This window comes from Lissotriton helveticus, chromosome 7 (assembly GCF_964261635.1).
Source record: "Lissotriton helveticus chromosome 7, aLisHel1.1, whole genome shotgun sequence".
Lineage (NCBI taxonomy): Eukaryota > Metazoa > Chordata > Amphibia > Caudata > Salamandridae > Lissotriton > Lissotriton helveticus.
Genome location: NC_136068.1, coordinates 1,828,019,975 through 1,828,034,993, shown reverse-complemented (window position 1 = coordinate 1,828,034,993; position 15,019 = coordinate 1,828,019,975). Strand labels below are relative to the sequence as shown.

Below are 15,019 nucleotides of genomic sequence, written 5' to 3'. Positions count from 1 at the left end.
GTTTGATTCTTCTACCAAGCATTGACAAAGCCAATAGCCGTGGAGTATAAAGGGTAATACAGACCCTAACTCATGTATGGAAAGGGGCTCCCTTGCTTGCTGGTTTGAAAGACGCAGACAGCAAAATTGGGGTGCAGCGAGTGCCTCCTCAAAGCCAAGGCACCTCGTGGCTCTGGCGGGTGAGCAGCCTTTACAACGCGGACATTACCACGCGCTGCCTTTACTACGCTGCTATTACAATGCAAGTCGTTTCAACGACTTGCGCTGGAGGGCGCTGTTGTCAAAGGAATAGTTTAATTTTCTATTCCAACACCTTCCCTACTGTAACGTGGGCTGGAGTTGGAATAGAAAAGTAAACTATTCCACTATCCAGCGCTTACAGCGCAAGTCTAACGACTTGCGTTGTAAAAACAGCGTTGTAATGGCACGCGTGGTAATAGCCCGCGTTGTAGTGTCATACAAACCTCTGGCGTGGCGCACTAATGACAGCCATGACCCCTGCTCCTTGGTCCTTCACCCGACGTATCCCATATAATTTCCTGATTATGTCCCGCCCCTTTGTCTCGTCTCTTCCTCATCATCACACCACCTGCCACTCTCTCCTTATATCTATCTTATTTCCACCCTCTTCCCATTCTTCATACTGCCCCATTCTATGTGGTACGTCCCGCTTTCAGTCAGTGCTTTAAATGGGCAGGTACTACCCGGTACTGAGTGCCTGCACTTCTGTAATTTAAAAGGGAGAGTACCTGCACTTCTCAGTAGCAAACATGTACCTAGAATAGTAAGTACCTGTACTTCCACATTTCCATTTAAAGTCCTGCTTTCACTCTCTCCATTTCCACCTGAATGTGTCACCCTTTCACTAGTCCTCCAACCCCAGTCCCTCTTCACTTTCCCTTCCTATTATCACATCTCTACATTCTTCCTTGTGTGCCTCCACTCACTTCCTCTTTATGTGGACGCTCTTGGGACATTTCAAGAGGCTGCAATGGTGTCTGGTACTGGGGGAGGATGTAAGGAGGCAGGTACCGGGCTGGTACTGGGTGAGGACACAAAGAGGCTGGCAATGGGGGTGGTACTGGGGGAGGATGTAAGGAGGCAGGTACCGGCTGGTACTGGGTGAGGACACAAAGAGGCTGGCAATGGGGGTGGTACTGGGGGAGGATGTAAGGAGGCAGGTACCGGGCTGGTACTGGGTGAGGACACAAAGAGGCTGGCAATGGGGGTGGTACTGGGGGAGGATGTAAGGAGGCAGGTACCGGGCTGGTACTGGGTGAGGACACAAAGAGGCTGGCATTGGGGGTGGTACTGGGGGAGGATGTAAGGAGGCAGGTACCGGGCTGGTACTGGGTGAGGACACAAAGAGGCTGGCATTGGGGGTGGTACTGGGACAGGATAATAGGAGCAGGTTATATCAGGTACTGGGAGAGGAGACAAGGAGTCAGGTTATCTCGGGTACTGGGAGAGGGTATAAGAATCAAGTGATATCTGGTACTGAGAGAGGATATAAAGAACAGGTAATATCAGGGACTGGGAGAGGACAGATGTGGCTGACAGGGCGTGGGGGGGCAGCTACCGGGACAATATATAAGGAGCAGGTGAAATCACAAGAAGCTGGTAATCAGGACTGGTACTAGGAGAGCATGCGCTAGGGATGTGATGGAACTAGGGTGGCACACAGATGAGTAATAACCACAAACAGGAGCACAGTTTACTTTTCAGGGTAAAAGGTTACTTTCCCATTTAACTCTTTTTTGCATTTTAATATCTTTCTATGAAGATGCTTCTCTGGAGATCTGAGGTGGTCCCTTGTCCTATGTGAATCATATATTCACTTCTGATTTTATTTGTGTTTTGTAACCTTTTTATGTTCTTCTTTGCTATACATGTAAAAGTTGAAAAATGTGAAGCAACATTCCGGCAGGGATTAGCTGTTCACTTCTGACACCAGTGATCTGTCCTTTGTGTTTTCACCACCATTTTACAATGGGAGTTATACAGTCGGTGGTCAGCAATAGGCAAAACGGCGCTCTAAAGGTCTATCACAAGTACAAATCAGTTATGGCAAGTAATCTGGCATGGTGCATAAGGGAGGGAAAAACCACCAGATTCCCACGTGTGTGGCCATCAGACCACTAATGCTATATATACCAATCCTCTGCACACGTTCACAAGTAAATACATAACGTTACATAGAATATCACAATGATGCTTGTCTTTATATTTTCAGAAGTCTTTAATTCCGGATCTATAAGACTTCTTAGCCCACACATGTTTCGTCACTGTTACAGGGGATTACCTCGCGACTTCTTCAGGGCTCTGTTCAGTTTCAAGTAGTCTCTTAGTTACGGTGATAATTCCAACCCGGTAGGGGTTCCTATAAGTTCTACTCCTGGAGAGGTAGACTAATTAGTCTCCTGTCCGGTCCGGAAAGCAAATCAGCAGTCTACTGATTTGGACGACGAACACGCCATGACCTGGAGATCCGAAGGGTTCTACCTAATACTGCCGGATGAGGCAGCTCTTCTAAAAGAAACTCCCTTACATTTGGAAGCATATTAGTCTACCTGTCCAGGAGCAGAACTTATAGGAACGTGTGCAGAGGATTTGTATATTTTACAAAGGAACACCAAAGTTCTTCACGAGCAGCAGCTGAAAAGAATAGGGGCGTGTATATTAGGGGGGTAACTGGCGTAATTCTTTCTAGTGTAATTAAGTATAATTATTGTACAATTACTCTTAGTTATGCATGATTGTGTGAGAGACATAATACTGCATTTATAGCTATTTTCTGAGTGCAAAACGCTCCCTGGCGTCCCAAATGGGCTTGAGGATTCAATTTGTGCTAAGAAAATAGCACTAGATGCTACAGGGCATGAACAGCAGTACAAGCAGCCGCGCTCTCTCTTAGTTAATTGTTTTTGTGCTCCTGTGGTCAGGGGCGTAGCTTCAGGGTGGGGTGTTTAGGGAGTTACAACGCCCTCATAAATGTATTTTCTGATGAATAGTTGGGTACGGGTGCTTTCACTCGGGTATGTTTAGGTGTCTGTCAGATTTCAGCCTGGATTTTTGCATGCACACACTGACAAAAACGCTCCCTCTCTCTCCCTCCCCCTCTTTCGCTCTGTCTCTTCATAAAATATTTTGAATATTTTACAGAAATCGTTTCTCCCACTTAGTTTTCCTACCAATTTACATTTTTCTTCTCTTCCACTCCCCCTTTTATGCTCCCTGCTTGTAGTATAATGTATTAACATTATATGCCAGCATGAATGTCAGGAAATCTGAAGCTAACCCTGCCCCCCCCCAATCTTAATGACCAGACGACATCCATGCCTGCAGTAGGATTTTCCCCCTAAATTACTCTTCATTACTCAAACTGGCATCATGCGTAATTTTGGTAATTTGACATCATAAGGGTAATGCGTAATTGCTGAGATTTCTCCCAGGCCTGACATATGTGTGTGTGTGTGAGAGTGAGCAGAAGTTGGCGTTCTCACACCTCGCTGCAGGTTGTGATAACTGTCCTAACAGGTCCTGCTGTTCTTCCAAGAGCCAGGTGTCTGAGCCACCTTCTCCCCCTCCAAAGTAGGTATGGTAGTTTAAAATACTTGGCATAATCTGCGCAAATCTTAAAGGGCTCCTCCTCGAATTACTTGCTCCCCACAAGCTTCCATCTGTTCCTATATAGACAATCTACTCAAGCTCCCATCTGCAAGCAATAGACAAGTTAGAAATGTCTGAATGTAAATAACGGACTGATGAATTGAATAATTGATGTATTTATTGTATATAACTGTTGGATAAAAAGTGTAAAATATGTACATAAATGTATAGTTTTGATAGATAAGGGTACAGAAAGGTAGAAATGGCAGCACCCAGCGGGATAGGGTCGACACATAGCTTTGGGATAATCACCACAAGAATGACAGATATAACCCTTTAGAGAGATGAAAGAGAAGAAGTGACTTGTGAGACGTTGAGAATAATAGATATGCTGTAAAAAAAATATATCACTAAAATATCATCTCTCATCATTATAGCCACTGTTGATGTAACAAAGGAGATCACAGAATTCCTGAGGAAGGCGAATGGCCGAAACGCGTCAGAAAGGAATACATTCTGTGTCAAAGATTTGAAGTGTCTAATTGTGTAGATATTTTATGAATTAGACAACGTTTAATCACTGTTATATGTTATATGTAAAAATCTGTGTATAAAAATAACCAAAATGTGCATATAAAAAGTACAAAAGGAAATAAGAGTTTTTAAAAAAAAGTATATATATCATACCCCAAAAAAAGAGATTTATAAAATATAAATAAAAATACTCAACACTCAATGCTACTTGGTAGAAATGGTTTTATCTCAAAACAACGTCTAAGTTACTCTTAAGTATAATTACACGTAACCCGGTGTGTACAGTTCATTTCTTATAAAAATATACTATACCTTGCTAGGGTTTATCCTTTAATGCAGGGGCCCCCACTTTTCAAAAAAGAGACCTGCCTGGCAGCCACTGACCCACAAAAGTGCTCCTGTCCACGGCTATGTACCATGCTGTCAACCAAGCACGTTTTACTAGCCCAGAGGCAAGTCCATTCATGTCACAGATCACATCAGGTTGAGAGTTGTGCATGGACAAAGCAATCAGGACACTAATGGAGATGGGTTTTGGGCATTGCCAGTAGAGGTTGATGTATAGAAAGACAGACTGGGCCCCCCGCTGCTGCTCTTGACCTTAGTTGGAGAGTCCTCTCTTCCTCCTTCAGCGATACTGGAAGTATAAGTCAGAGCTGATGGATAAAATCTCTTCTTGCTCCACAGGTCTCATCATTGCCACCTGATCAACCCTTTCTGAGGAGGCACCATGCCGGAGATTTCGATGCCTGCTCCGGTGTGCCTCATCGAGAACACCCGAGAAGGGCAGCTCAAGGTGCGGCAGGAGGCCCTCCAGATCCTCACTGACATTCGCCAGCCAGTGGTGGTGGTGGCCATCGTGGGACTTTACCGCACGGGCAAGTCCTACCTCATGAACAAGCTGGCGGGGAAGAAGACAGGTGAGTGAGGGGGGCAGGGAATTGGTTATCAACATGGTCCATATGCCAGACCCAATCTCTGCTGTGAGACCTTCAAAAACCTCCTAGGCGACCTGGTGAACGTGAGTCCATTTACGGGCATGAGGGCACTCTATGGGTTCTACAGTCAAGCACATGGATACCCTCTTGGGTGATTAGTATGCTATAGAAATCAATATAACATAACATAACATTAGTGCCAGTTTGTGAAGTCATGCGGAAGCGAACCAGACAGGGGCACGCAAAATATCACTTTAGTTTATTCATCGCCAGCGTGCCATGTTCCACTTCATGGAGATACATGTTAGGATGGGTCATGCGATTTACCGGCCTTTCATTTCAATCGCGGGAGAGGGCCTAACGGCTAAGGCGCTCGACCTCGGACCTGGGGATCTGGGTTCGAATCTCGGTAGCGACGCCAAAAACCCCCTGTGATTCTGGGCAAATCACTTAATCTCCCCGTGCCTAAAATGAAAGTGTGTCCTCATGTAACGTAACTGGTGCTATGTAAAGCGCTCTGATAACTGATTCGGTTCGGTTCTAGTTTGCGCTATATAAAACTGCCAAAAAGAAAAAAAAAGAAATCGCTAATGGAAATCTTCACACGGAGTAGCTGATGGTAGCGTCGCTAGCCGTTGATATCATGAACGAGTGTCTCGAACAAAGTCCATTAAATATACAGATAATGATTACAATTCACAGGTAGTCGAAGATCATGGACAGTTTGTTTTATTTTTGATAACATGCTTCATACTTGACAATTAAGGCCCTTTTTGTCCACGATCCCAACCATGCATTATTGTGCATTATTTGTGTGGTCTCTTAGTTGTAAAAGCATAGCAGATTGCATTAGAAATCCACACAACACATTGTGTTGCACTTTCAACAGCCCCAATAATAAAAAAAATACAGAATTATACTTTCATTTTATTTTTTCCACTGTCACTTCTGTCAATTTTCTCCAACTTTTAACAATTGAAAATGAACACTTGACAGCTGCTATCTTTCTCACCCACCCCCAATTCCAGGTGTCAGAGAGTACAGGATACATTGTAATTGTATGTGAAGCAATCACACCAATGCAGCCACATAAAGTAACAGTTTCACGTGCCTCAGCTCCCTCTGAAATGTGTCTCAGAGTAGCAAAGTGGGAAAAGATGGTGTCTCCATATCATGAAGAATGGATGCATTTCAGAGTGTTGTTTAGGTTAGGAAAATGTTAGCTCTTATACAAATTCACCTCTCTTTATCTTTGCCCAATGTTTGAAGTTAGCTTATATTTGTTGTTTATATGTCAGACCACTTGCCACCATTGGCACCAAACATTCAGGCACGTAAACCCTTTTAGTGGCCCTGTTCGTTATTGGTCACTTTGGACGCTCTTCAATGGTAGGAGCGAGGAGGGAAATGCTGGGTAATGTGTAGGCCAGGGCGGTTAATTCCGTTCCGCTCTCGGAATTTGGGTAATTTGGCGTTCCGCAGAGAACGCAAAATTGACCAAAATTCTGCATTCTACGACTTTGCAAAATGTTTTGCTTGTTCGTGTTCTCAAAATTGGTGTTCCCCCCCCTCCAGCACGCAAACAACAATTGCGAACAGGAAAAAAGTATCGCGAACAAGCAATTCCGCGCGTTCGTGGAATTTCTGCGTGTTTGCGGAGATTTTTTGCTGTTTTGCCGTGATTTGCGTAACGCAAATTCTGCCCACCCCTAGTAATGTGTCTCTAAAGCATAGCAGAAGTGACCAGTGTTATGGTAGTGTTAATTCTAACGCACAAAACATCAGCGTGCCTTGATGCTGTAATGGAAAATGGAGACTGATTGAAAGCCCAGATTTATGGAACCACAGAACTGCAGTGAGAGAACCCAGGTTGTAAGACCTTTACTTCATTTTAAAAGCTGAAGCTTGGAGTCTCTTTGAAAGGCTATTGCCAAAAAATTGTAACATTTTGCAGGCTCTATTTGAATACGAACCCACTCCCTCTTCTTATTCTAAACGTAGATGCCTCAAGCCAAAGGCCTGGGCACCTGGCTAAGTTGATGCCATTTGAATCTGGAGATCAAAAAACGTCTTGACTTCACAGAAGCATCTTTGTCCATAGATTTAAAAATAACTCGTGTGCTCCCAGCCAGCCGATGCGAGGCAGACCCTACTATTAAACCAATGTGAGAAGGTGGTTCTGACCATCCCATCCGCCCTGATTTTACGCTTTTTTGATCATCTGGTTTTTGCCATTTTACTGTGGGAGAGCCTTATATCCTGTGACTCACCCACGGGAAACTCATTTTAAAATGGAACGCACATTTTTACCGCCAGTGTCTGCCTTTTAAGGTACGGCCGCTGTGGCACAGCAAGAGGCACTTGGCTGGTTACATTTGCACACATGTGTACACACGCAAGAGGGCTGCAAGTTGGAGACTCCTGTAGTGTCCAGCCCAAGAACTACGCACAGGTAGTCTGGCGCAGAAGGGACTATGCAGAGTTGGGTAGCGACTTGGAATAGGCCTAAAAATGTGGGTGTACACATGTAAGGGAAAGTCAGTGTGCTTGACTGTAGGGACACTCCATTATACTCTTATGGTATAGGCTGCCTTAGGGTGCAGCTCCAGTTCTCTTTGGGGTAGAGGCTCTGGGTCACACCGATGTGCACTGTAATATGTGTTAAAAGAACAAGTCCAAAAGTATACGTTTACACTTAAGGGTCATCCAGCAGTGTCGTATTTCTCTGACTCAGCTCAAGACCAAAGCGTAGGCCTTTTTGCACCCTGCTGGGCTGGGTCAATTACTTTTCTGTCCAGAAGTAGGAACAAAGGCCTCACCCCACAAAGGGAGCGATTACCCTTGATTTCGTCAGTTCCTCAGAAGTAAGGGTTGGACTGCTCTACATCAATCAGCCAGCTGTCATCCTCTGCCAGGAAGAATGCCTGCCCCATGCCACTCAGCAAGGGAGGGAGTCTCTCTAGAGCCAAACCAGAGAGTGGGCTCCTTTGAAAATTTGCCGGGTGAATGCCCTGGCTGTGATGTCAGTGAGGGGTGGAGCAGATACCCCAAGAGCCCATGTGGCATGTGACTCTTGGGAGATGCCATCTTGAGCTATCTCAGAAGACTTGGAGGGAGGTTGGAACAGGGCCAGAGAGATGATGTTGCACATGAGGAAAGGTCAGAGGCATGGGCCTGCTGGACACTCCCACACCCACTTAAAAGGTCCTGCACAGGGGAGAGAGTTTCGTGGTTGTACTTTTTCTGCTGGACCCTGGACTTGGAGGTAGCCGCTATGGACAGTTGGAAGGAGGAACCTCCTGACTGCCATCCGGCCCCAGGACTCTGGTTGATCCCAGGCACATATGGTTACTTCCCAGGACCAGTCAAACTGAGGACCAGTTGGGGGAAAGACTGGGCTCTGCGCAAGGGGGGGAGAGAGGTCCAGAGAAACCAAAGCGAAAGACTGGCTCACGCAGCCAGTGAAACCAGCTTCCTGCGGGGTTTGTCAACCTTGTAGGCCAGGAGGCCTGCAGAAAGTGCACCAGGTTGCAAGGGCTCACCACTGGGAGCAAAAGGAGGCCACAACCATCAAAAAATGACCCACTGGGGCCCAAGATAGGCCCTGGTAAATTTGTGGGCGCCCTTTGACCTTTCCAGCGGCGAAGCACGAGGGGCTTTGCCATTGAAGGGCTCTGCCATTGAACATGACTTCTGCCTCTGGAGTGGGCCAGTGCCTGGAGGCTGCCTTCCAAAAGGAACTGCACGAGGGAGAAAGGGGCCCTGGACCCCATCCTTGGCAACCGAGAAGGAGAAGGAAAACCAGGGAGCACAATTGATCTCCCTGCAAGGATGCATAGGGCCCAGGACCCTATCCTTGGGTCCAGGCGAACAAAGCAAAAGCCGGAGAGCGCCGTTCCATTCCCCATGAGAAGGCAGATGGGCCCAGGACCCCATCCCTGGACCCGACAAGAGAAGAATGCAGAGAGCGCCGTCGCGCACCCAACAAAGTCGAGAGGGGGCCAGGACCCAATCCATGGCCAGACTGGCAATTCCAGGCACCGGGCTATTCCCTGGTAGGCTGGGTGTGGTGGGGTAATGGTTTTGTGCCAGGGGGCCGGTTTGGACCCTGGTCCGTGACCGACCCGAGTCAGTTTAGCAGCTAAATCTGCATAATTAATGCTATGCTGGCTGCTCGCTGCTGGTGCTGCACGCAGGCGCGCACGCACGGCACCGGCCCTGTCCGATTTAGGCTATTAACGATGAATAATTTATTAAATAAATGCACCTGCTGCTGCAGATCCATGGCACGCGCAGCACGCAGATGTCTCCTCCGGCCCCTTCGGGTGGGGTCTGGATGTTGAATATGCGCACTGGGGCCGGGCTCGAGCAAACTTCGCGTGATGGTGAGGCGAGGTCAAGGAGGCAGGCATCTCGTCATCTCAGAGGCCAGAGAGAGATGAGTCAATGACTGAGAAAAAGAGCGAGGCACAAAATGTAATTAATTCTATTCCCCCGTCTGCAGGTGAGTCTAGTCAGGACCGCCACTCCGTCTAGTCATTTAAATTGCATGCTGACTGTTGTAATCCCTGATTCATGGGCAGGGCACTGTCTAGGTTAGGGCACAGCCGCGTCGCCATCACGACTGGGCCGGATTCGAAATTAAAAGCAAAAGGCCGGGTTAGGGGGTAGGCGTGATCGGGCAGGGCGGCTTTAACATGCGGTATGGCTGGGGATATCAAGGCAATGCAGGTGCACACAAACACCCGGAGACGGCACACAGGACACAGCGCAGATCCAAGTGTCATTCGGAGGTGGTGGGGTGAAGGCCACACACATACCAGGGGGAATGCGCAGGAAGGCTTGGGTGCAGGGGGATAAAAATGCCTTTGCGCGGCCAGGGCGACTGACGCTGGAATCTGGGGATCACGGTTCGATCCCCGGCTCCGGCGGCAGGTTAGCCCAGCACCATGTGACTCTGGGCAATAGCTCGCTTAATCTCCCCCACGGCCCCCAGCGCCTAGAGACCCTTACGGGTGTATTGTGCGCTTTACAAATGTGGACTTTACTTTACTTTAAGAGGGTCGGTTCTGCTGGATGCTCAGTATAAGAGTTGGGAGGTAGTAACTTACTTGCTAAAAGGACATACGGGGAAATGCTGGCCTGTTATGGCTATGGCTATATTATCAGCCAAGGAAATGGGGTTAAGCGTGCACAAGGGTACTACAGTAAGCGGGGGCTAAGGGGGAGAGGAGGAAGGCGGGCTGGCGGTAAGCCCTGGCCTGGTTCCGCAGCGCAGAGTGTTTACATTATGATTGTAAAGTATGCAGTTTGTGTTTTACACACTGAGGCGGCGGAGAGAGGGGAGCAGGAGAGGAGCTGATATGTTTCCACATGCTGAAGGGGCAGTCAGTCGTATGTTTTTGCCCCTTGGTTAGATAGTCTGTGTTTTTACTTACCGAGAGAACAGCTGTGCATTAAATTCACCTTCAGCTTAGAATGATGACACTGACACATGATGGTTGAGGGATGAGGGAGGACGGATGGCTAATGAGGGTGATCGAAGAGGAGTGATGATTCAGGAAATAATAAATGAGGAATAGCGGATAATTGATGAGAATATCCTAACAAGCATTTACAATGCAATAGGTCTGGCATTATTACAGTTTGAACTATTGGCATTGTAAATGACAATGCCTTTTATTCATTTGTTTTTAAAACTTGCAATCGGTGCATAAACACGCACTTTGAACGTATAATCCTTGCTTACGATGAGCAAGGCTGGCAGTAAAAGAGATTGCCAGCCTTGCTTCTCATAAGCATGGACTATAAGTACAACGTGCTTGTTTACGCACCAATGCAAATGAATAAAAGGCATTGTCATTTACAATGCCATTAGCTCAAACTTTAATAATGCGAGACCTATTGCATTGTAAATGCTTGTTTAAAGGGGGCCTCGAAACTGGTCTCTATCGGGCTCTGTTTTGTGCCCTGGCACAGGCGGACTGCAGTGACAGGAGGCACATCGATGAGCGCTGCTCACACAGCTCACTTCTCACTACTGGAGAAGTTAGGGCATGACGTCATGCCAGGTGAGGTTTGTAGGGGAAGGGAACCCCTTTAAAGAGTCATTTTCTCTCTGGATTTCCCTTCTCTTTTTGAAGCTCGGGAGCAGCAACATTGTTGTAGTGTCACCAGGGCTTTAAGTGGAAGTTTTTTCAATATTATATACAAGCCATAGTTGCTGCTTATTTATCTAATGCAACTAACAACCATTGACAAGGGCAATAATCCTGACTTGTTGTAAGTATGATGTTACTTGTATCATATATCTGGACGCAATGACAGAAACAGCAAAATACACATCGAGCGGCACACTATGCTAAGCACAGTATTGTAGCTTATGTTTTTTAAGCCACGCCCTCAATTACATTGGCCACGGCCCACGCCCCTTCGAGAGACACCACCCTGCCATACACAGTTTTTTCATCCCACTTAAATGTTATTTAATCTTTCTGTACTTTTGGAAACAAAATTGGACATACATACACATACATAAATAAATACTTAGTGTAAAAGACAGGCCAGAGGAGGTCAGGCAGGGGTGGGGATATCACAGACTGGCTGGCTGCACCCGCCGCACAGCGTCGCCAGGACATGCGATTGAAGGGTATGTCACAGGTATCACGACACTTCCTCTATCATGCAACATGACAGGTTTTGGCACCTCTCTGCTTTTGCAACACGCACACGTTAAAATGGGACACCCGCATGGCTCAAGAAGTGCTGGAGTGTCCGAGTAGTTCACCATCCACCCCCTTCACGCCCCTCCACCCCTTCACAACACCTTCCCCCCCCTTGCACCCTTGTGCTGGGATTCGCGTGTATGTGACATCTTCGCAAGGAGCGGAAACAGCCTCAGTGAAGGAGGGGGGGCGTCTACGTCACCCCCACCGCTCCTCAGTGACTAAAGGACTCGCGCAGAGCGCACCCCCTACACAAAGACCTCCCAAGCAGCTGGGGCTGGGCGCCCAGAAGCCCTCTTCCCCGGACCTTTTGCAGCACTTGCAGACTTTCACGCCTAAATGATTGTCTGAAAAATATCTAAGAATGAAGATTGACCGCAAATTTACAAACTCACACGAGAAACAGCCAAAGGAGGCTTGCCCAACTCAAACTTCTGGAGAAAATGCAACCCTTCCAACACCATATATCCTAAAGTGCTGCCCAATCCCGTGTTTTTAAGTGCCTCGACGCTGACCATTAGTTTAAAAAAAACAAGAGTTTCACACGAGGATGCGTGTATCCAACCCTCCGGACCCCTTCTTTTTGTATAAGGTGCAATGAGAAACAAAGCAATGGCTACCACCTGTGCACGCTGCCATAAAAGCAACTACTCGTAAAAGAATATACAACAGGAGTGACGCGTGGACCGGCAGACGGGACAACACTTTACCAGCAGCTAGAAACACAAGTCACGTATTGAGAAAGTCACCGCCGCAGTCTGGCTTGGACAGGAAGCCAGGCAACCTGTGTTTGGACGGGGGCAGGGCCGCAAAAAGACAGGAAGCAGACTGGAGACTACCCCGCGCTCCTGTGCCTGTGTAGCCAGCCGAAAGTGAGAGTGTGAGCTAGCGGGGCTCCCGTGCTCGTGGAGAGCCCCGCTTGCTGCCGACACTGACCCGCTGACGACGGAGAGAGGGACAACCAGCGTGGTACGCTGATGCGGCGGAGTGACGGAGCCTGCAGCGGAAAGAGCCCGGTGAGTGGGGGGGAGGGTGTGTGTGTGCACGCGCGTGTGTGTGTGTGTGCGGGTGTGTGTGTGCGTGTGTGTGTGTGCGTGTGTGTGTGTGTGTGTGCGCGTGCGTGTGTCTGTGTGTGTGTGTGTGTGCGCGCGTGTCTCTCTGTGTGTGTGTGTGTGTGTGTGTGTGCGCGCGTGTGTTTCCGGCATTCTGTCTGCGCGCGACCTGACCCGATTCCGGCATGCTGCGCGTGCCCATCTCCTTGGAAGCAGAGCCGGTGACTATAGGTCTCGCAGGCGAGAGAGTGCTTTCGCGCTGTAATCGCCAGGTGCGAGACCTAAAAATGATGCTGTACAATTCTGTTTTTTTTGGTTGCTGATGGGGCAATTCTTTGCAACCTTTAGATGTGCAGTCATAGGTTTACACCTGCTGGGGATGCAGTCACATGGTTGCCCCCTACCTGGCATTTGTATGTTTTATCTACTCAATCAGTATGGATACATGTGTATATGGTTCGTAGGTAGTTGTATATTTCCACGCATCACAAATGCCAGACTGATATTTGGGATGCGGAGATTTGGTAGTGCCTCGGTGCAACTGGTAACGTTGGCTCCCTGTTCAGAAAAGATGTTGGGTGAAGGCTCTCTGCATCTGCCGCAAGGCCATTTATCCAGCATCTCGAACCAATTCCATCTCTGGCATGCTTAAAAGGCACCCCTCGTCTAGACGGCTGTGCTCAGCCTCCGCCAGAAGATGAAAACACACAACTGCCCTCAAGAGAGAAGAAAACACACAACTTCCTCAGCAAACGAAATTAATTCTTACTCTTGTGGAAATAAAACATAAATATCTCCTGAGCAGGTGAAAGCAAGACTCCCAGCGTGGCAGGTGAGAATACATAAATGCACTCTCGGGTTTTTGTTTTTTTTGCAGAGTTTTATATAGCGTGAACTAGACCCAAACCGAATCGGGTATCAGAGCGCTTTACATCGCACCAGTTACGTTACATGAGGACAAACATTCATTTTTGTTAGGCACGGGGAGATTAAGTGATTTGCCCAGAATCACATGATGTTTGGCGTCGTTACCGAGACTCGAACCCATTCCTCCAGGTCCGAGGTCGAGCGCCCTAGCCGTTAGGGCGTCAGAAATCAGCATCAGAAAACACTGGACAGTCCCAGTAACAAGTAAAAGAATATGATTACCTCCCCAAAAGGAGAGAACAAAAATCTGCCTCGCCAGCATAACAAACCCACCGACATGCCCACTAGCACCAGCATGTGAGTAGCCATAAGCAGACTATAAAGGTGACTTCTGTCTTAGCAAGTAAAAACATCACCAAGCCTTCAGCAAATAAAAAATAACCTCCAGCTCAGAAAGTGAAATGGCATTAATGGCTTCTCAGCAGGTGATACATGCTGCTGGTCTACTGCAGGTAAAACTCAAAAACTGCCTCCCCAGGAGATGAAAATACACACCTCTGCTAATGGATAAAAACACATGAATGCTCACTCGGCGGCTGAAGCCATAGCTGCGTTCTGCATCAGCTGCAGCCTCAGCATAAGATAGGCAGGGAGACCAACATACAATGCATTGCAATAATTCAACCTGCTGAGAATCAAAGCTTGCCTTACCAGCTGCTGGAATATTCAGGAATGAATGGTTGAATCTATATAGTTTTTTCATTATTAAAAAAACAAGCGTCCATTAGATTTTTTTATATGGTGTACATTTTAAAGTTTGCAGGTAGTAGTTGCTAATTTAGGGCACTCCCCCCACGCCTGGGGCCACCGCAGGGGGGTACGAATTTTAAGGATTACCGAAAATCAGCACCTCTGTCTTGTCTGAGATAATGATCTGCGTGCCATCAGCATAGCCATAAAATTAGAACCCAGACTAGGTGATCAGATACGCTTATGGAGCAACATATATATTAAAGAGAGTTGGACTGAGAACAGATCCCTGATGGATCCCATAGGGCATATCTCTAAAATCTGCACGGAGTAAAGCCCTCTGAACAGCCTGTGTTCTATTTTCCAATAAAGGATTCAAACCATCTTAGAGTGGTGTCCCCCAAACCAATAACGTTTAATGTTTCTAGCAGAACAGCATGTGAGAACGTGTCAAAGGCTAATGACAGATAAAGGGGGCATAGAGACTCGGGGCTCTCTGCTTCCAAGATCATACAGATGTCACTGACTGCAGCCACTAGCAATG

General features: G+C 47.4%; 1 protein-coding gene across 1 annotated transcript in view; it reads left to right on the top strand.

Moving 5' to 3' along the window:
- Positions 1 to 15,019, top strand: part of LOC144770823 (guanylate-binding protein 3-like) — a 78,399-nt gene that overhangs the window by 10,272 nt on the left and 53,108 nt on the right. Inside the window, exon 2 of the mRNA XM_078655596.1 lies at positions 4,831 to 5,063. Coding sequence (XP_078511722.1) covers positions 4,874 to 5,063 — 190 coding nt within the window. The 5' untranslated portion in view covers positions 4,831 to 4,873. The remainder of the gene's footprint in view (positions 1 to 4,830; positions 5,064 to 15,019) is intronic.